The sequence below is a fragment of the Macaca fascicularis genome, chromosome 1, assembly GCF_037993035.2.
Source record: "Macaca fascicularis isolate 582-1 chromosome 1, T2T-MFA8v1.1".
Taxonomy (NCBI): Eukaryota; Metazoa; Chordata; class Mammalia; order Primates; family Cercopithecidae; genus Macaca; species Macaca fascicularis.
Window position 1 is genome coordinate 194,058,016 of NC_088375.1, and position 22,135 is coordinate 194,080,150.

The following is a 22,135-nucleotide window of genomic DNA, read 5'->3' on the forward strand; positions in this document are numbered from 1 at the left end:
ATATATTCTAATTTTACTTATTTATCACTTCTTCTCCTTCCACTAGAATGAAAGCTCCATGAGGGTGGGAACTCTGCTGAGCTTTCTGCCATATTCCCACAGGCTGGCAAGTAGTAAATGCCCACTGACTATTTCTCGAGTGAATAAATGAATGAGTGGACAGTGAAAATGCAGGCCAGAAGAGAAGAAGGGCAAGGTGCAGGTGATACGGGTTTGGGGGTGAGGATTCTTCCTAATGCTGGGTCTACCGGAGGGATGTGGGAGGATTCCAGAGGCAAGAGGTGGGCGGTGAGGACAATTTGCCTATTCTCTTGGGAGATGGGAGGTCAGTAATTATTTTAGGCTGATTATTTTAGGACCAGGAAACCATTATTCTAAACAAAGCCCGCAAGGCATATGAGTCAATAGGGCTTGCACAGAGGACCCACCGCACAAAGAAACTATGGTTGGGTTGTTTTTCAGCCTTGGGACGGGTGCTGGGTCTGGCCTCAGGCTGGCACTGCAAGCCAGGGACCTCCTCAGTCTAGAAACTCAGCTGCAGCAGTGAGCCCTTGTGGGTGCTCTGGAGCTGGCCTCAGACTTCATGCAGGGCTGGGGCCGCTGCCTCCCTGTCCCTGCCTCCCATCAGGCCCGGTGCACCCACCGAGTTTGCAGGCTCTTGATCCGGCCCAGCATGTCCAGGTGGCCTGCTGAGTACTGCTCAATGACGTCCTTCACGTCGTATGGTCGCAGTGTCTCCTTGAATTTCCTTTTGGCCACCAGGAACTTGAGAATCCTGTTGGGGGAGGGGGCTCAGAGGGAGTGTCCTGTTCGAGCAGGGATTCCTTCCCAGCCCCATCTCCATCTATTTGCTATCCCCTTGTCCAGCACCAGGACAAGGGGTGCTGCGTCTCCCAGCCTCCCCTACCTCCAAGTTGCAGAAACACGGATGAGGTGGAAAGGGGTTAATCCACTAGCCGGGGTGGAGGATGGGCTTCAGAGCACCATGGTATGAGAAGACAGAGAGGAGATTAGCCTCGAGAAGGAGGCTGGGGTGTTCTTTGAAGAGCCCTGAATCCCTGGCGGAGATTGGGCACTGGGACATTGTGGGGCAGGCACATCAATTACTCCGTTGTTTTTTTTTTTTTTAAAGAGATGGGCAGTCTCACTATATTGCCCAAGTTGGTCTCGAACTCCTGTACTCAAGCAATCTGCCCGCCTTAGCCTCCCAAAGTGCTGGGACTACAGGCGTGGCCCACTGTTCCTGGCCCAATTACTCTGCTTTAGCATGCTGGCTCTGCCAGCCTATGTGGAGAATACCCTGGATGGGCAAAGGCGTGGGTAGGGAAACTAGCTTTAGGGGACGGGGAAGGAGATACGGAACAGCTTGGAGCAGTTCAGGAGGTGGGGCTGAAAGCCTCCCTGGTCTGAGTCCAGGATGATTGCCATGGCTTGGGCGACCAAGTGGATGGTGGTGCCACTGCCTGAAATGGGTACTGACCCAGGAAGAGGAGCAGGTTTGGGGCATGCTGGCTGAGAGGTCATTGGGGTGGCCAAGGAGAGCTGGCTTGGGTCAGGGGGCAGGTCAGGTACTATGTTCTCGACACCGGGCACATGGAGGGGAAAGAATGGATGGGTGAAAAGGGGCAGAGGCCTCAGACTCTGGGGGGTAGTGGGGACAGGTCCAGCTGACTTTGATTTTATATATTTATCTATTTAGAGACAAGGTGTCACTCTGTCACCCAGGCTGGAGTGCAGTAGCTTAATCACGGCTCACTACAGCCTCAAACTCCTGCACTCAAGCCACCCTCCCACCTTAGCCTCTCAAGTAGCTGGAACTACAGGGGTACACCAACATGTCTGGCTAATTTTTTAATTTTTTAATTTTTAATTTTTTTGCAAAGACAAGGTCTCACTCTGCTGCCCAGGCTGGTCTCAAACTTCTGGCCTCAAGTGATCCTCTTGCCTCAGTCTCCCAAAGTGCTGAGATTACAGGCATGAGCCACTGTGCCCAGCCTGACTCTATTTTTAAAAGGAATACAAAGAAAAGAGGCTTGTGGGTAGGTGTACAGCCAGGGAAGAGAGTGGGGAGCCCGGAAAACTAGGAAGTTGAGGGGGTTTCTGGAGCTAGAGACGCAGGCTGGAGATGGAGGCTAGGCTAGGACTGCACACCAAGGAGCATGGAGGCCAGATCCATGCCTAGGCCGTGGCCCAAGGGCTCAAGAGCCCCTGGTCCCTGCTTAATTTCTGAGGCAGGGGGACAGCCAGTAGAGCAGGGGCTTTCAAACTTTTTTGATCAAGACCCACCATAAAAATACATTTTTTTTTTTTTTTTGGATACAGAGTTTCACTCTTGTTGCTCAGGCTGGAGTGCAATGACACTATCTTGGCTTAATGCAACCTCCGCCTCCCGGGTTCAAGTCATTCTCCTGCCTCAGCCTTCTAAGTAGCTGGGATTACAGGCGTCCGCCATCACGTCCGGCTAATTTTTTGTATTTTTAGTAGAGATGGGGTTTCACCGTGTTGGCCAGGCTGGTCTCAAACTCCTGACCTCAAGTGATCCACCCGCCCAGATGGGAAGCAGCAGTGGGTGGCACACGGAGGGGGTACTCACCTCAGGCCTCAGTCTTACCTGACGGAGCGGATGACTGTCTTCACAGCAGGCATGACGTCGTCCACCGTGAGCTCACACTGGTAGCCCTTCTCCTCTGCTACTTCCTCTGAGGGGGCCTCTGAAAAGGCAGGGATGGGGCAAGTGGCTCACAGAAAGGGCCACTCCCAACCTCCCATCCAACCCCTGTATGCCAAACCACCAATAGAGTGTCCAATAGGAAGACAGACGCCCAGAAAGGGTCCAGAACCTTCCTGGAGGCTCTTGTGTCTCATACCCCACCCCCACCCCCCGCCCCAGGGTAGAAAGCCCCAGTGTGTTGCATGCCCATCTGCCCTGGTGGCCAGTCAGAGTGAACATCTGCCCTGGTGGCCAGTCAGAGTGAACATCTGCCTGGTGGCTAGTCAGAGTGAACATCTGCCTGGTGGCTAGGTGGGAGCTGCTTTAGGGCACAGCTGGTCCAGTCCAGGGCAAGTTTGTTGCACAAAGCCCTGGAGGAAGCCCCACTGGTCCCACCTTGCAGAACAGTGAGCCCCAGAGAGAAGGGGCTTGATGGCACTGCGTGTAATCATGCACACAGTCTTCTCCTTCAGCTAAGACGGAAGGACACCCAAGCCGCTGGCTCCCTGGCCCAGCTCTGCTACTACGGAAGGCCCTTAAAACAAAACATTCTGGCCGGGCGCGGTGGCTCAAGCCTGTAATCCCAGCACTTTGGGAGGCCGAGACGGGCGGATCACAAAGTCAGGAGATAGAGACCATCCTGGCTAACACGATGAAACCCCGTCTCTACTAAAAAATACAAAAAACTAGCCGGGCGAGGTGTCGGGCGCCTGTAGTCCCAGCTACTCGGGAGGCTGAGGCAGGAGAATGGCGTGAACCCGAAAGGCGGAGCTTGCAGTGAGCTGAGATCCGGCCACTGCACTCCAGCCTGGGCGACAGAGCCAGACTCCGTCACAGAAAAAAAAAAAAAAAAATTCTTCCCCTAATGAGAGAAGCTTCTCTGAGGCTAGTGCCTGTGTTGTACAGAGAGGCGATGTTCTCTTCACCCCACAGGAGCAGTGGCAAGAGCCTGGACAGCTTTCAGGACAGGGAAGGGAGGTCCTGGGCACCAGCCATGCCCAGGCTTCTATGGGCAGCACCTCTCAAAGACTGGTCTATGGGGTTCTGTAAACTCTGAGGTGTCAGCCAGGCAGCATCTTGAGAGCGGACACAGCACAGGTAGAAATAACATGGCTGGGTCTCCTCCCTCCAAGGCCAAAGGGGGAGCTGTCCCCATTCCCCATCCTTGTGCGCTCACCCCACATCTCCCCACCCAGGGGCCTAAAGTATGTTGAAGCTGGGAGAAGTCTTCCAGGGGGGCTTGGTCCAACCCTCTCATTTTCCTGAGGCGGACACTGAGGTAGTGTCCTGCCTAAATCACAGTGCAAGTCTCCAGCAGAGCCAAAACTCAAAAAGTGACATCACCAGGTCCACAGTCTCACATGTGCAGCCTGGGCTGCAGTGAAGAGCGGGAGGCAGAGGGCATGGGCTCTGGCACTGAACAGGCCTGCTTGAGGAGAGCAGCTCTGCCACTCACGAGCTGAGAGATCACAGTGCCCATGTGTGTAAAGTGGGGACAAAAACAGAACCCACTTTCCAGGGTCGCTGGGAGAAGTAAACAAGATAAGCCAGTGTTGAGCAGTGCACAGTCAGGGCTCATCAAGGATGCATTCCTGCCCCTTCCAAAGTACGTTTGTGTTTAGCTATTTGTTGAGCACCTACTATATTCCCAAAAATTCTTCTGTTCACCTTCCATGGATTATCTCATTTAATACTCACAATAATCCTAGGAAGTGGATGCTATTATTGTTCCCATTTTATGAATGAGAAGAATGAGGCCCAGAGAGATTAGGTCACTTGCCTAAGATAAGTGACAAAGCCAGGATTCAAATCCAGGCAGCCTGGCTCCAAAGCCTATGCTGCTAACCACTACGAAATGCCACCCTCCACATGATTCCCAAACAGTCTGATGTCCATTTTATGGCAGAGCAAATATTATAATGCCCATTTTACAGATGAGAAGACCAGTGCCCAAAGACGGTCAATCAGTTCCAGAGCTGAGACGTGAGCCAGATCTCTCTGCTCCCAGCCCGGACTGTCCCCACCCTGCTGCCCTCAGCCGACCCTCGATCAGTCTCAGCCCCCCCGGGGGCTCACCCTCAGCAGAGGTGCGGGGTTTGAGTCTCAGAGATGCCCGGAAGCGGGTGCGGTCATTGAAGCTCCAGCTCTTCTGCACCTTGGTGGGGCTGCCGGCCTCACCAGCCTGCTCACTGCTCGGGGAGGTGGGCATTGTTGGAGGCGCCAGATGCTGCTTGGAAGGACCCGTCCGCCGCTGGGAGCTGCCCATGCGGATGCGATCTTTGATGCCCATCCGGCTGCTGGCAGGGCAGGCAGGTTGGGAGAGGGCCAAGTTAGCCAGAGCTGGGGGTGGGGTGAGTGGGGACAGCTGACTTAGGACTTGGGGGTGGCTGTTAGGTCTTGATTCCTCACCAAGCGGAGACTTCTTGGGATGGGACAGGGATGTGGTAAGGGAGGCCCTGACTCCTACAAGAGGCGGATTCAGGGTCAGTTGAAGCAAATCCTCTCCCCACCACCCACATCCCACCCCTCATCACCCGGACAGATAAGGGACGCACAGGAGACAGATGTCAGAGTGGAAGGAGTGGGAGAAATTCAAAAAAGAAGTCAGAGACACAGACAGGAGGATGTGGGAGCTGGGCCTGGCCCAGGTGAGTGGGCAGAGGGTGGGGGCGGTGACCCCTTTGGGCACAGCCAGGCTGCTGAGGGTCGGAGGCTCACCGGGCCATGCACACGGAGGTAGGCCTCCAGTCCTCACTGTACACAGGGGCAGGCTGTGTGGAGTCGAGGGTGTGTGTGTGTATGTGTGTGCGCACGCACACACACCTTGTGCACACACATGTGAGAGTGTGGGTGTACAGGCACTGGTGTGTATACATATGTTGGCATGTGTGTACATGTGTCAATACATATTTTCGTCCATTCCCCCACTGCTGCGGCTAGCTGATCCCACAATTGTCAGGTCAGGGTTTTAGGGCCTCGTACAGCTGTGCAGGCAGTGCACTGCAAAATAAGGACTCCATCACCCAGACTTCCATGCAATGGTGCCCTGGAGGTGTGCAGTGTGATGGCCTACTGAAGGCCTCGGCCCCATGGGTCTAGCTGCTGGGCCCACGCGTATGCCCAGGCCGTGCCTGGTGCCTGCCCTCCCACTGAGGGTCTCTATTTGATAACCTGTTCTTCTGTGGTCTCTCCCACCTAAGTTCAGCCCACCTTAATTGACATTCTGCCTGTGTGGTCTTGGATCCCCCCTAAAGACCTACCCCCGATACTGCCTACTGAGCTCCCTGTTCAACAGCATTTACACAGTCTGTGTGCATGTGAACACATATGTGTATGTCTACACATGCACTCAGACTTCCCTTCCCGCACCCAACTCCCCACCACATTCCCTGAAATGTTGGATGAAGATAAGTTAGCAGAGGCCTCATTCCCCAGGACAAGCCCTGATTAACCATGATCTGGAAGAGTAACTCTGTGTCCAAGAGGTTCAAGGACGGTGTTATGGCTGTTTGGGTAGGACCTATGCAAAAGTCCTCCATCCCATGCCCTGTGACGTCACCGCTGCCTCTCCTGCTGTGGTTTGCCACTAGAGATTCCGACAGGTTCAGGTTCAGGTTCAGGGGGGCCCACCCCAAACGTCTGGGGCCCCAGATCAAGAGAGCACCAGCCAGCCTTAGAGGAGACCTGAAGTGGGGCAGGAGTTGGGGGAGGACACTGTGTCACCTACTCTCAGAGGCTTTCAGATCAAGGGTTGAGCAGAGAAGAGATTCTGGTTTCGGTATTGGGTGGGAACTGGGGTCTCCCATGCCCAGGCCATGGGGTGGAGGGGGGCAAGCCAAGGTGCTGAAGTGAGGGAGACCTCGAAACCAGGTGCACCTTCTGGAAGGTGGCCAGGATGTAGGGCCATCCTTAGGGGTGGGGGCCTCTGCCCAGAGGGGAGAGGTTAATAGGTCAAGGATGGGGGCCCTGCACATATCAGGACAGGGACAGTTCCCACTATCCAGCATGCTCTCCACTGGCCCAGGACTCCATCGACACATCCCAAAGACTCCAGTCAAAGTTTGAGTTGGCTCTCCCAAACTTTCCTCTGCAGAGCCATTCCTGCAGCCTCCCTCATGCTGGCAAGCACCCTCCACCCTGCCCAGTCCGTGCAACCCCTTCTCCTGTCCTCCATTCCTCCAAGGGGGAGGGGAAGACGTGCAACCCCTTCTCCTGTCCTCCATTCCTCCAAGGGGGAGGGGAAGACGTGCAACCCCTTCTCCTGTCCTCCATTCCTCCAAGGGGGAGGGGAAGACGTGCAACCCCTTCTCCTGTCCTCCATTCCTCCAAGGGGGAGGGGAAGAGAGGAGGATGGAGAAGGCCGTGACACTTTGGCCAAGGGCCTGGAACTCCACATCACTGTGCCCAGCACATAAGGCACCAATGGCGTTCTGGAGAAGAGGGTGACCTCCCTGTCACAAGAAGTAATGCAAGCAAGGCCGAGCTTGCACGCAGCAGGACTTATGGAGGAAGGAGTTGCACTAGAGGCCTTGAAAAGTCCCTTTCCAGCTCTGATTCTGTGATGGTTGAGGAAGCTGCCAGTCTGGTTTGTGGGGTTCTGAAAGTTTCCAGCCAGCCAGAGGCCCTGAGCTCCTTTCTAATGCAGGAAGGCACTGTTCTCAGGAGTGGGCCTGGATTCCAGTTCTTACGGTAGGGCCCAGAAAATGGCTCATATCAGCTCCTCTGAGTCTGAAAGCTAAAAGAAGGTGGAAGGAAACCTGGCACACAGTGGGCACCAAAAAGCTCTTTCCCCTCTCAGGCTCTCAGAACGTGCAGGGGCCCATCAGGCTGCGTTAGCTCTTTCAGTCCGCTCAGCCACTGTGTGTGGTGGGCTGTTTTTACCATCCCTATTTTATATACACGGAAAGAGGAGAGAAGATTTGGCCAAGGTCACAGAGCTCCTATGAGATGGAGCAAGAACTGGCTCTGACTTCAGAGTCTGTATTCTTTTTCTGGGTCAAGCAATCAGGATAGGGTATAGAGCAGTGGTTCTCAACTGGAGCAAGTTCCCCCACTCAGGGGACATGTGGCAATGTCTAGTAGGTAGACATCTAGTAGGTAGAGGCCAAGGGTGCTGTTCCACATCCTGCCATGCATGTGATAGTCCCAAGCCACAAAGAATTATCTAATGTCAATGATGCCAAGGTCAAGAAACTCTGGCTAAGGATCTGTTGGTGCCCTGGGAGAAAGTTGGGGTGGGCTTGACTGTGGCTGCCCTGCTGGGGACGCCGAGCTCTGCCCAGGCTGCCCTGCTGGACCCAACCCCTCAAACTCACTTCCACAAGGACTTTCTTTAGGGCCTCATGATTTGCCCTCCCAGGGCCACTCTCACTGGGGAAACAGAGGCAGCCTACCACTTCTGAAGCCACATACAGCTGCTCTTCAGGGACTATAGAAACAGCCTTGCCACTGGCCTCTGCCATGGCTGTGTCCTTCCTGTCCACACCCTCCGCCGTCAAAGGAGGCTTGCAAAGTGGCGGGCCTGACCCAGAGACGCCTTACCTCAACCCTTCAGCTCAAACTGAACCATGTCCATAGCCATGGTTTCTAAGCTATGGTTTTTTGGTTTCTTTTAATAGGTAAATACGATCTTAACTGCTGAACATACCAAATCAAATAAGGTGAACATTTATTGGAGCCAGGTCCAGTTTTAGTGGAAGCAGACCCTATTTACATCTGCATTTTACATCTGAGGAAACTGAGGTGCAAAGGGGTCAGGTGATTTGCCCAAGGACACATGAATAGTGGGTAGTAGCTAGATTGTGGTCCAGAACCCACATTTCTAGGAAAAAACACCTCTCAGCAGAAGCACACATGGGCAGCCAGGAGCCCTGCCACTCATCTCCTAGCTCCAGGACCCCAGCCCATAGGGCCCCAGAGGCACCTTTAGAAACCCAGGACTCCATGAACTCAGGTTGCCAAGCATTCCAACAGGGCGAAACTCACACTGGGCTTTTGGTTCTGCATGACCCAGCTCTGCTCCCAACCTTAGCTCTGATGTCCAGTCTCAGGGGGGCCAAACTGGGCTGCCAGCTTTTTTCCCCATGCTGCGCTCCCTCTCGCCTCCTTGCTTGGGTCCATGCTGCTTCGCTGGCCTGGAATACCCTCCCTGAAACCCACTGCTTTTAGGGCTTCCTCTGGGTTGTGTGCCTGACCCGGGCTCCACAGCCCCTGAGCTTCTTCCCTTTGTTGCACTCATCATACTCAGCTGCAATTACTCTTTGCAACTCTCCAAGGACGATGTTTTATTCATCACCATGTCCCTAGTGCACAGAGCAAGGCCTGGCACAGGGCAGGTACCAAGGAATGCCACGGAGATGCAGCTAAAAGAGCTGGGGTCCTGGAGTTGGCAAAGGTGCCAAACCCAGTTCCTTCAGGCATCTGCTAGGTCCCCAGGTGGGCAGCGGGGAGACAGAAAGTTAAGCTCAAGGCCTGGCAAAAGTCAGAGTGAGAAGGACCCTCAGAGGGCCTCTAGTTCAATCTGCCCATTCCACAGACAGAAAACTGAGGTCCAAGAAGGGAAGCAATTTGGCCAAGATCACAGAAGGCATCAGCAGCAGAGCCAGCACACATCCTTAAGGCTCCTGCACGTGCCCCTCCTGGCACTCTGGGCCCATGCCCCTGACCTAGCAGAGGCATCCCAGAAAGGCGAGGGGTTCACCGGGGACCCAAGGCAGATGGCAGGCGGCAGGCACATGCACCTTGTCCTTGTTCCATCCTGTCTCCTCTCCAGCCCCCAAATTGGGTGGGGCAAGGAGGAGTGGGGATGGGAGGAGCAGGCGAGGGGGTACCTCGGTCTCCAGCTGGCGTGGATCCGAAAGAAACTCCGTTTATTATTAAACATCTGGCTGGAAGGTTGAGAACAAGACACGAACAGAGGTTAGTGGGAAAGGACTGTAGGCAGAGTGTGGGGAGCTGCCGGGATGGGGCCGGCCTCCAGTGGCTGCTGGGAAAGAAGGACCCCCACCTAAATCATCCTCCAGCCCCATCGCCAGAACGTAGATGTTCTCAAACTTTGCATAAGGATCCCCTGGGGAGCGTGTTACATATGCAGAAGGCTGTATCTCTTCTCCAGAGATTCTGATCCTGTGGGCTGGGAGACAGGTCCAGGTATCTGCATTTTGAACAAACACCCCATGGGATGCTGATGCAGGAGGTCTGGAGACCATGGTTTGAGAAACTCATCGCAAAACCCTAAAGAGGAGAGGTGCTGGCCCTGGCAGTGCCATCCCACAGGAAGTCCTGCTCCTTTAGCACCACTTCCTGTGAGCACACTTGGCCCAGGTCCATCCCCAAGCACCACCAGAGGTGTGGCCAACTGAGTGTGTATATGTGCGTGTGTTTTTGGTGGAGGGGGATGTCCTGGCTGGTGGTCTAGACAGCCACGATGAATGATATGGCCATTGGGCCTGAGCCTGGTGACTGATCTACAAATCATAGCTCAGCCTCCTGGGGTGCCTGGGAGAAAGGGCCACTTTACTACCATCACCATGTGTCCTAGACACACGCCGAATCCCCTTCCAGGCAGATGGATACGAGGCTGGGAGTTAGTGATAGCCAAGCCCTTAGCAGTAATCTGTTCCTGGGCCCCGGAGCTGGGGAGGTGTCAGGGACCAGAGGAGCCGTGAGGAGTGTACAGGTGCTAGGCCCCAGGCTAATGTCCATTCCTCTTGCCTTCCTATTCAGTCAAGATGAGACCAGAGTGAACTGGAAGCACAGAGAGCCCCGGTTCAGGTCCTGGACAGGATTGCTGGGACACAAAAAGTCTTGAGTTTCTGCCTGGAAACTATGTTTGGTAGGGATGAAGGTAACAATGAGGGACCTTTGGGCAGAGAATCTGAGAGGGGCCCTACTCTCCCAGGGAGCTCTCAGCCTGGCCTGGCGGTCATGCTTCCCCTCCCTCCAGCCCCAGACCTGGAGGGACTCTCCCTCTCCACCCACTTCCTGTTCAGCCCCTGGCCCAGAACTGCCCTCACTGAGGAGGCTGCTCCCTGCATCCTCTGCACCAAAACTCCTCCTGAGGCCTTTTCAGCCCAGAAACTCAAGAGCTCCCAGAGCCCTGATCAGCCTAAACACTGCTGATTTTCCGCCAGGACACACAGGTTCAGAATGACCTGAAGAGTTCCTCCAGGACACACAGCATCAGGTGGCAGAGGCAAGCTTCTACCACGCCTCCCCTGCTGGTCACTGGGCGGCTCACCTCTTCTCCTATCCTTTGTTCTGGGCCTGGGGCTCAGAATGACACTGAAGCTCAAAGGCCAGATGTCCATTTGGCTGGTTCAGGGGTGATGTGTAAAGATGAGACAAAACAAAGAGATGGGTAAAGGCCGGGGGGAAAAAGAATGAGGGGGATTGAACCCCCGACCTCAAAGCTAAACCTCTACAAGAGCAGCCACTTTCCCATGCTGTGAGTCCACAGGCTTCCCTCATCCAAACATGCCTGAAATTCTTCTGTTAAGGAACGTTTATGTAGGGGTGAGCATTGTTTGTTCTTTGTTCTTCTTTCAAGATTTTGTAAAAAGCTCCAGGAGAGACAGTTCAAGGGGAAAGAGATGGCTGCGAGCGCCAAAGTGTACCTCACTAAGGAAGGGAAAAGAACCCCAAGAGGACCCTCTGGGATTAGCAAAGTTGCAGACACAGGCTGCAAAGTAAAGAACATCAGTCACTGGCTGAGTGTAGGCAGCTCCTACAGAGGTCTTAGTCACAGAGCTCTCTTTCCAGCTGGCATCTCGTTCCCGAGAGGCGAGGTCAGTACCAAGCCCCTCCTATAGCAACATGCCGGGGGAGGGGGTTCCCTGCCCTCACACCCCAGGAGGGTGCCCACGATTACCTGAGCCGTAAGCACCTGTGGCCAGTGGCCTCCTCCTCTGTCCAGCTTCCCGGGAGGGATGGGGGGTGCAGGGATGGAAGAGTGAGGGGGACGTAGGAACAGAGAAAGAAAGAGGACAATGCCATGAACGGAGGAGATGATGGGAAAGGATGGCATGGACACCTCTCCCACTCAGACCCTTAGAGCCCCACGGGACAAAAAGGTGAGTCCAGCCTGGCCCCTCCAGAGAGGCCCTCAGTTTGTACCTGTCTGGCCCTCTGACGGCCTAGGAGTCCCCCAAACAGGCCCAGACACCCACGAAGTGGCTGAAGGCAGGTCTGAGAGAGGATGAGGACAGAGAATGGAAGAAGAGGAGGAGAAGCAAGAGGAGGTGGCAGCCGCACGGGGCCCCTACCTTTCCCCAGGGCAGAAGGAGGTGCTGCCCGGCCGGTGGCAGGTGGCAACGGGCGGGTAACGGGAGGGTGCTCCGTCGGGTACCGGCGCCCGCCGCACCTCCAGGGGCCGTAGGCCCCCATTGCGGGCCCGTTGCACGTGCTCAAACAAGAGGGCCAGCTCTCTGTAGGAGAGGGCGCCATCAGCGGTAGACAGGGCCCTGGCACCGCCCCCCTCACCCAGTGGGCACAGAGCTCCTGAGCTCAGATATTGCCAGGTCCTGCTGCTCTAGAGGTGTTCACTGAGAGCCCAGCCAGAATAGGACAGGGTGGACCGTGGGAGACTGGCCTTCCCCACTCCCTTTCTACCCCCAGTTCCCGGGAAATCCCCAGGGATGCCAGGCCTGGATGTGAAGGCTGGCACAGCTCAAGGGCAGTCACGCAAGGAGCTTACTCTCAGTCCATCAAGCTGACTGCCTGAACGTGCCGTGCCTGCTCAGAGGCCAGCAGCGGCCCTGACATCCTTTCCCGCCAGATCTGACTCTGGATTTTAAGGGGAGACGGAGGCTGAGGAGGGCGGTGTGGCAGGGTGGCTAGCCCAGCTTCCTTCCCCTCCAGCACTCACTCCTGCCACTGGGGTTTTGGAGACTAGATTCGGGACTGTGGCTTCTTCCTAACTCTCCAGGCCATTTCCTGCTGCCATGAGCCAAGGAGGGTATCTTCCCTCTCTCCTGCCTGCCTTCCCATTGTACGGATGAGCAAACTGAGGTCCAGGGAGCAGATGCCCAGTGGATTCAGAATCTCCAGACTAGGCTCTGTGCCTCTGAGCAGAGGTCCTAGACCATCCTACCACCCCCACCCCCAGATCTCCCCTCATATACATCGTATTTCTTACAAAGCAGCCCTGTCCCACTCTCGAATGCCTGATCTTGAAAAAAAGGCCTCTTCTAATTTAGTCACCTTCCCACTCTGAGGTAGGAGCTTGCCTCTGCTGGGTGGAGAGATGTGGGGGGCACCAGTGTGATGGTGGGAGCCCCTCTTCCCAGCCCCTCCTCTCCTGCGTCTCCCCTGGGAAGCCCCCAGGGCCGGGAGGGCATGGGGATGGGGAAGCCAGGTGCAGGGGCGAGTGGGATCGCGCAACAGCTGCTCCTGGAGAACTAATGAGGCAAAAAAGGCGCCCGCAGAAGCGCTGAGCACAGCATCCTGGCCCAGCCACATGCTTGATGCCCGCCTGCCCGTGGGACTGAACTGGGCTCCATGGTTTTCATTCCTGCCTGAGGGCCTAGCTAGGCACCTGGCCACATGCACCTTCGTGATGCTATTAATAATCCCTCGCGTGGTGCCACCCCCATGCAATCTTAGCGTGGCCCTGGCCAGTGGGGCAGACCCACTTCTGGGCCCTGAGGCTGCTGACTGGCACAGTAAAAGTGGGCACATATTCCCACATGGGAGTCCAGGGTGGGAACATGTACCTAAGTCTGGAACACATGTTTCTGCCCACCCCACACTTTCTCCAACCAGCTGCAATATCCACTAACTCTGTCCCCGACTCAGGACGGAGGGGAGACGAGCTGGCTGTATCACTGCCCTAGGTGGCATCACCTATGGGTGAGCATGCACACTGCCAGCACTCCAGGGGCCGGGGCTCAGCCATGGGCCGGGGCTTCACCAATGCCCTATGTCCAGTGTCCACCCCTTCCCTGGGCATAGCAGAGTAGAATAAAGGACACTCCAGGCTCTCAATTACATAAGATCTGCAGAGCCAGCCCAAAGTGCTTCCCTGGGAGCCATCACCCCCTTTCCACCCTCCAGGGCTGCATCTCAGCCACTTGTCCTCAAAGGGCATTGCTGCCAGCCCCCCACCCACCCCCACCCCTAGCAGGACCTACCTGAAGGATGGGAGGATACTGTCATAGTAGTACCAGGTGGCTGTCAGGTAGGCCCGGCTCATATCAGTGGAGTACAGGCGCCATGCAGCCTGGTGGTATGGGGGACGTGGGGGATGGGGCATCAGTGAGGCCTCTCCGTCCCCACCAGCCCTCTCCCCTGAAAGAACCCAGTCTTTGGTCCAGTTGTGGGTTACCCAGAGCCAGAGGCCAGTTCCAATTCCACGGCCACCGACAGCGGCAGCCAAGAAAGTAAGGCCTAGGGAGAAACGACTTCCCCGAGGGGACAAAGCAGATCAACGTCAGAGCCAGGGACCATAGAGCAGAGAGGTTAAGAGCTGGAGCTTTGTTGTCAGGCAGACGTGGGTTTCCAATCCCAGCGCTGCCCCTTATGAGTGAGGACAAATTAAGTAAAGCTTCAGAACCTCAGTTTCTTCACCTGTAAAACGCATGTAATACTACAGGGTATGGTGAGGAATGAACAGTTGTATATTAAATGCCAAGCTCAGTGCCTGGCATATAGTAGGCACTTCATGCCAGTTTCCTCTGCTAAACACTCCTCTTATTCTCTTTATCACGTTTGATAAATACCTATTCATTGTGTATTTGATTGATAACTTTCTCTCCCCCTAGACCGTAAGCTGTGTCTTGGTTACTGCTGCATCCTCAGTGCAAATATAGTGTCTGGCACATGTGGGTGCTTTGCGAATGTTTGCAGAATGCCATTATTATTACTAGCAATGCCACTCCATCTTTCCCAGCTGCCTGTCACTGCCCGCAGGAATACTAAGGACTGAGAGGGGAGGAAAAGCATTACCTACCAACCCCTCAGCGTCCATGGACTTGCCGAGCTTCCCCTGCAGCAGGAGGGACGAAAGTCAGACAGGAGGAAAGACTCCCGCTCCCTCCACGTAGGAAGAGCCAGGGAGGGACTGTGAGTGTGGCCATCAGCGAGAGCAGGGAGGCATGGAGGCTGCTAGGTGGGACAAGGCAGAGCTGGGCCTGTATGCCTCCCTTCTTTGGATGCCTCTTGTCCTTAAGGGGCTGCCACCGCTGACCTCACCAGCCAGGCACCCTCCTAAGACAGGAATATTTTTACTTCCTGCTTGCCTAGGCCCCTGGCATGGGCTGGGGAGCAGCTGCCAGAGCTGTCTCATTAATTATGGGCACCACAATACCAGCTGTCTCTTGGCATGGACAGTGCCAGCCACCTGCCCCTACAATGCCCCTCAGAAGGCCAGCTCCCAGGGGACAGTAGCCATTGTGCCCCAAGGGACGCTAAGAAGAAAAGGCTGAGCTGGTGGCTGGAGATAACAGGGACAGGGAGGAGGGTTCTACCCTGGGGAGGACAGATAAGGAGGGGCTGAGTGAAGCCTGGGTTTGGGGCTCAGAGGGTGACACACTGGCAAGCAGGCAGAGTTGGGCTGGGCCAGTATTCCCTGAAGCATTTCCTGCAAGGAGTTCTCTTACACACACTTCTGACTAGCAAAAAGCCAAGGCTAGTCCCGGGGTCACAGAAAATCAGAGCCCTGGCCTCAGCCCACACACAGTCACAACACACCATGGCGCAGAGGGAAACTGAGACCACACACTCCTGACTTCCTACCCACCCCTCTGGCTGTTCCTTCTCTGTCTCCTTGCCCAGCTCAACTTTGCCAGCCCACCCACCTGCTAAATGTTGAGGTTCCTAAAAGCCCTGTCTGCACTATCTTCTCTTCATTTGTGTGAGTGCTTGTGGAATGAATGAATGAATGAATGAATGAATGAATGAATGAATGTGCTGGGAGTGGGGCGGGCTTACTGCTGCACAGCTGATGGGGCAAACAGTGGATCTCTACCAGAGGCCTCAGGGCTCCTGTCTGGGCTCCGCCCCTTCCCAGACCCTGTGAAGTTGGGCTGGAGTTGGGCAATAGGGCAGCTCTGGCTAGCCCTAAACCAGGCATTTGGTGCAGGGGGAAGTTTCTGGCACTGTCAGTGAGCATCCTGACTCTGTGTGTGACTTGGCATGTGGCCCCAGGAAAGTCACATAGCCCCTTTGAGCTTCAAAGTGGTGTCACAGTTGGGTTGGGGACATGGGTCAGCACACAGGGTTGACACACCAGTGCAGTCATACAGCCCTGCTCCTGGGGCTTCTTCCTGGGCATCTTGTACCTGGATGAGGTTGGCTGCCGGCATCCTCCGTTTCTCGAAGTGTTTCTGCCGGTGCTGCTCCTGGACCTTCAGGGCGAAGCCGGACCCTAGGATGCCCTAGAGGGATAGGGCATGGTTGGGGGAATGTGATGGCAGTGGTGGGGCAGTAAGAGGCTGCAAGGCTGTCCCCATCCCTGCCCCTCTGAGGTGCTCCAGGGTCCCCAGGCAGATTTGTGACAGGGGCTGAGCAGGTCCCACCCTCAGCCTCCCCGACCAACTGAGCAGGAGGCAACTCACGGCAGGCAGGGCAAAGAAAGAGATGCCCAGTAAGGCGAAGCCAGCAGCCAGGACCCTGCCCAGCCATGTGTGCGGTGTCTTGTCACCATAGCCGATGGTTGTCAATGTAATCTGGAGACACAGGTTACCAGCAGGACTGGTCACGGGGGCCACCTATGGCTTGTTGGGGGTACAGGCAGGTAGGAGCCTGATCATGAGGGAAGGGGCCCGCGGTCACTCATGGGGGCTGGTTAGGGTCATAGATGGAATCTCCCTCTCCTGGGCTGGTCAGGGGAAAGGGGTACAGTCACAGGGGCTTGATGTTGGGGGCTAGCTGGGGACAGAGGCAGGTCCACCAGAGCAGGTTGGGGGGTTAGCATTGGGGCTGGTCTCAGGGAGGTTCCAGCTCTAGTGAGAGGGCAGGGACAGGCCCGCTCAACCCTGAGTCAGGAGTCACAATGGGCATACCTCGGGAAGTTCCCAGGGAGGGTCCCAGGGAGAAGGGCAGCCCTGCAAAGACTCACGCACCGTCCCCCACCAGAGCGAGTCGGCGTAGGAGGAGAAGTCGGAGTTGGCGTCCTTCTCGGCCAGGTAGACCAGGAAGGAGGCGAAGATGAGCACCAGGAACCCGATGTACCAGGCGGTGATCAGCTCCTGCGAGGCAGGCGGAGGGGCGCGGTAAGGAGGGCTGTGCCTGCCTGGGAGATGTGGGGGGCTTCCACACGGGAAGGGGATAAAGGTCCCCCATCTCCCGGAGTCCCTGGCTCACTTTTCTTTCTCAGCTCCTCCCATCAGGGCGACCCTGCCCTGGCCTTCGCGAAACCGCCAGCACTCTCCCTACCCCGACTCCTATTCCCACCTTCACCCCCACCCCGCCTGCCTTGAGTCTCCAGGTTCCAGGCTCAGGACTCCAGCACCCTGCCCACCTTGCCCTGCCCCGCAAGTCCCACTTTCAGGCTTCCACGTGGGGCCCACCCTAGCCCCGCTCCAGCCCCACCCTCAGGTCCCACCTCAGCTGTCCACTTTGTGGGAAGAGTGGTCCCTTCAAACCCAAAAGCATCTGGGGGAAACCCTCAAGCCCCGCCTCTCCGGCCCCGCCCCCTGATCTGGTCCGGACTCCTAGGCCCGCCCCTACCTAACTCGGACTCTACTTCGCCCCACCCACTTAGACCTCGGGCTCCAATCCCCGCAGGCCCCACGCCTTCCTAGCACCGAGACAGCCCCTCTAGCCTCGCCCTCTCCGCCCTGCCTGCTCTGCTCTTGCCCCAGACACGCCCTCGAGCCTCCGCGCGCGGTCCGCAGGCCTCACCTTGCTGTGAGCGTAGACCACTGAGCCCAGCAGCTTCCAGGTGCCGCCGCGGCGGTCCATGCGCACCATGCGCAGGATCTGCAGGAAGCGCATGCTGCGCAGCGCAGACGTGGCGAAGATGTTGCCCTGGGTGCCCGCGGCGATGACGGCCACCGAGGCCACGAACACGATGAAGTCTGCAGGGGCGGGAGCGGCGAGGTCGCAGCCAGCCCACCCCGCGCACGGACCCGGAGGCGGGGACTTCTGGGGCTGTGGCAGGGGACTGGGGAGCGAGGGGGAGGGTCCGTTGAATCTGTGCCGGTCTCCAGGGTCAGAGTCAGGATTGGGGTCAAGGCGTCACCCTGGCTCCTGGGGTCAGGGGTCAGGTCGGGCGGGGCGCGCCTCATTACCTATGACACAGAAGGGCTTTCTGGCAAAGCGGAAGCGACCCTGCCATCCTCGGTAGCGGCAGCAGCATCCGGCAGACCAGACCCGGACGATGTACTCCAGGCCAAACACCACGATCATCACGAATTCCTGTGGGACCAGGAGCCTGAGTTCTGGTCCTCACTCTCCAGAACTGAGGCCCAGGTCACAGCGCGGACCCAGCCAGGAGTCCCTGGGTTAGGGGGACCAGGGCTTCCTCAGACCCCTCTCCTGGAGTTTCCTGGACTTGAGGATTCCGGAGGGCAGGAGACCCCCTCCGCCTCCTGCAAGAAGACTAAAAGCCCGAGCGTGTCCTCCCCTTCCAGCCCCCATGAGCTGATCGGATTTTTCTGCTCCTCAACATGCCCTCCCCGTCCCAGCTGTCTCAGACTCCCTAACTCTGACCGGGTGACAAAAGGGTGGCTGGCTGTCAGCTGTCTCCCTCTGTGGGGCTTCCGTTTGGTGTTCTGTGTTTAGGCAAAAACTGAACTAAAATCCACCACACGTGGAGTTTGCAGATTTTGTCCTGAGAAGGGGTGGAGCCTACTCACTTCTATTCTGGACCCATCATAAGCCCTTGCATAGAGGCAGGAGGTCCCCCAACACTTGCTATAAAGTGGGGATGATGCCCACAGAGGGGCAGCCACAGCTGAGGGAACACAGCACAGCAAGCTGCTCTCTGAGCCATGGTATGAGAAGCCTCTTTCCACCTTCAGCCCTCAGCCCAGAGGTGCTACCTCACCTCACACAGCCCCCTCAGTCCTGGACTCCCAGCACTTACCAAGATGAGGAGACACTCGTTGGCAAGTTCCTGGTGCTCCTGAATAGTGGACAGCACAGACAGCACCAGGCAACTGAAGACCAGCAAAAATCTACAATTGCAGCATGAAGGAGAGGGTTAGATTGTTGGAGGGACAGGGCGGCCAAGGGTGCCCCTGGCAGGGGGTTACAGAGCCAAGAGAGGAGAGCATTATTTTCAGAGAATTACGTGGCAATCAGAATCAGAATTCCCTGGAGTTACAGCTCTGTGCTGGGCACCAAAGGCAACAGCACCCAAGCCCCAAGCTACTGGACCTCACAACTGTCTCAATTGCCCCCTGCTGCAGGCTGCAGCTCAGAGAGGTAGTCACTCATCTGTGAGTAGCAGGTCTGTCTGGGCTGGCAGTGGAAACAGACTGACTCAAGGTTCCTCCAGGTCTAGGCACCCACAAGTGGTGGCCACAGCCCCAGCTTGGTTTTAAGATGTCTTGGGAGAAGTGCTCCAGAGGTCAGCCCAGGGCTCAGGGAAGGTCAGCAGATGAAGGAGGGGCCTTCTTTCTTAGGCACTCCAAACTGGCAGGAGCCTGGCCTCATCTGCAGAATTGGGACAACTGCCCCTGCCTTCGTGGAATTAAGTAACGAGATAGCTAGAAAAGGAAAGAGGATCATGGAGGACAGGTAGAGAAGGAAGGATGCAGGGGGGAGAGGATGTAGAGAGGGGAATTGGGCAGTGTGGAGCTGGGCCATCGAGGCCAGGAACTCCCCTGCAGACAGTGTGAAACTACAGAGTGGCCCAGACCCAGATGCTTAGAAATGGAAGGAACTTTAGACTTTAGCACATCTAATACTTCCCTCCTCTCCCATTGCACCACGAGGAAACCGGCCCGAAGAGGAAGAAGGACTCACCCTTTGTCACCCAGTGTGCCCAGGACAGAGCCGAGATTAGAGCCAGGGTTCCCAACTTCCCCGTGGATGAAAGAGGACAAAGGGCATGAGGAGAGGAGCTGGTGGCCTTGGCAGTATGTGGATGGGTGAAGGAGAGCAGGGTGAGAGGTCACAGGCTGCAGACACAGCAAAGGCGAATGAGGTGGCCTCCAGGAGCACCCCTCTTTGGGATAGGGGTGTGCTGAACATGCACGCACCCCGGAGGAGACTCCAGAGGGAATGGGCTTCTCTGGAAATACATTTCTGTGTACTGACCTGCCAGCCTGCCCAGATGTCCCCAGTCTCCCAACCTCTGCACCGTTGCTGGCACGGTGCATGCTACACAGAACACCTCATGTCTGTGCCTGCGAGACTCTGCTTACCCTCCATGCCTACAGGAACACAAATGCTACATGCTCTGCAGAGCCTCTGATTCCTGCACCCCACTATCCCCACTTCAGAGCTGCCAACTCCCGATGCTTGCCTCCCTGTGTGTGGCCCAAGTCACTTTCTATGTGGCTTTATTTATATTCATGTTTCATGGTGACCTTAAGGGCAGCAGCTCAAGGTCAGAGAGATCTGAGTTTGGATTCCAGTCCTGCTTGTGTGTGTGGTTTTGGGAGCGTCACCTGCCTTCTCCGAGCCATCTCCTTATCTATGAAGTGGAGGCTATGGGAGGAAGACATGCAAAGGGCATGGCACTACCCTGGCTCACTTGCACCTCCTGGACAGGGGCTCCTGGCCATTTTGGGGGTCAAGTGTATCCCAGCAAATGCCCCTGGTTTGAGAAGGTAGGTGGCAGATGTCGGTAAATTGTTTTGAGTGAATGAGTTCGAGAAGAGCTTATTCCTTGGCCAGTTCCAGACCAGAGCTGAGTCAGCAAAAACATGGGGCACTGGAGAACAGAAGAGCAGAGCACCAGCTCCTCGTGTTCAATAATTAATCACAAAAAAAGGCAGCGGCCACATGCACCTGCATCGGGACTGCAGCTGAAGCAGGGTTTGGGACCGGAAGGGCCCTCCATGAGGTCATCTCATGCAGCCCCCTCCTCGGGGAATGGCCGCAGCCAGGACTTTATAAGCCTTTACCTTGGCCTTGATAGACACCCTCCCGTCCGTTTCTCAGCTGACCTCAGAAGCTCAGGCAGCAGTGGGCCACTCTGGGGCCTTCTTCCGCAGTGTTTCATTAACGCTTTTCTTTTCTTTTATTTTCTCCTTTTTTTTTTTTTTTTTTTTTTTTTTTTTTTTTTTTTTGAGATGAGTCTCACTCTGTTGCCAGGTTGGAGTGCAGTGGCACGATCTCGGCTCACTGCAACCTCCACCTACCGGGTTCAAGCGAGTCTGCTGCCTCAGCCTCCTGAGTAGCTGGGGCTGCAGGCGCATGCCACCGTCCCCAGCTAATTTTTGTATTTTTAGTAGAGATAGGGTTTCACCATGTTGGCCAGGATGGTCTTGATCTCCTGACCTCATGATCTGCCTGCCTCAGCCTCCCAAAGTGCTGGGATTACAGGTGTGAGCCACCGCGCCCGGCCATCATTAACACTTTTCTTGCCATGTCAGTAGTTACACATCTATAAAATTTCCACTTCACAATTGTAAAAAAAAGCAGATTATAAAACCTTAATGGCAATGTGATCCCAATGTTTGAAATAGAGATGGTTTTTATACACATACCGAGAGTCAGCAAGGCTATCTATGGGTGGTAAAATTAAGTAATTTGGCTTTTGTTTTGCTTTCTGCTTATCTGTATTTTCTTTTTCTTTTTTTTTTTTTTTTTTGAGACAAGGTCTCACTCTGTCACCCAAGCTGGAGTGCAGTAGCATGATCACGACTCACTGCAGCCTTGACCTCCTGAGCACAAGCCATCCTCCTACCTCAGCCTCCTGAGTAGCTGAGACCACAAGCACATGACACCACACCCCGCTAATTTTTTAATTTTTTGTAGAGATGGGATTGAACTATGTTGCCCAGGCTGGTCTCAAACTCCTGGGCTCAAGTGATCCTCCTGCCTCTGCCTCCCAGAGCTGGCAGTGTGAGCCACTCACCCAGCCTGTATTTCCTAACTTTTTTTTAGAACAGACATGGGTTGTTTGGGTAATAACAAACTAATCTAAAATTTAAAATGCAGGCCAGGCGTGGTGGTTCATGCCTGTAATCCCAGCACTTTCGGAGGCCGAGGTGGGCGGATAGCTTGAGGTCAAGAGTTACAGACCAGCCTGGCCAACATCGTGAAACCCCGTCTCTACTAAAACTACAAAAATTAGCCAAACGTGATGGCAGGTGCCTATAATCCCAGCTACTCCGGAGGCTGAGGGAGGAGAATCGCTTGAACCTGGGAGGCGGAGGTTGCAGTGAGCCGAGATGGCGCCATTGCACTCCAGTCTGGGTGACAAGAGCAAGACTTCGTCTCCAAAAAAAAAAATAATAATAATAAAATAAAATAAAATGCATTTTCTTAACAAGACAAACAGGAAAAGCCCACTTTGGATCCTGCCCC

At 55.5% G+C, this 22,135-nt stretch overlaps 1 protein-coding gene across 5 annotated transcripts in view; it reads right to left on the minus strand.

Annotated features, from left to right (window-relative positions):
- The window catches only part of KCNQ4 (potassium voltage-gated channel subfamily Q member 4), a 56,936-nt gene that overhangs the window by 4,680 nt on the left and 30,121 nt on the right, over positions 1-22,135 (minus strand). Inside the window, exons 2-12 of one of the 5 annotated variants that reach the window (XM_045373450.2) lie at positions 18,738-18,828; positions 17,941-18,067; positions 17,552-17,727; positions 16,771-16,896; positions 16,264-16,374; positions 15,988-16,083; positions 13,840-13,928; positions 11,974-12,135; positions 4,787-5,007; positions 2,612-2,711; positions 644-775 (exon numbers count right to left, since the gene is read on the minus strand). In XM_045373450.2, coding sequence (XP_045229385.2) covers positions 644-775; positions 2,612-2,711; positions 4,787-5,007; positions 11,974-12,135; positions 13,840-13,928; positions 15,988-16,083; positions 16,264-16,374; positions 16,771-16,896; positions 17,552-17,727; positions 17,941-18,067; positions 18,738-18,828 — 1,431 coding nt within the window. The remainder of the gene's footprint in view (positions 1-643; positions 776-2,611; positions 2,712-4,786; positions 5,008-11,973; positions 12,136-13,839; positions 13,929-15,987; positions 16,084-16,263; positions 16,375-16,770; positions 16,897-17,551; positions 17,728-17,940; positions 18,068-18,737; positions 18,829-22,135) is intronic. The other 4 variants (XM_045373462.2, XM_045373453.2, XR_012421729.1 and 1 more) reach the window with 4 other exon arrangements.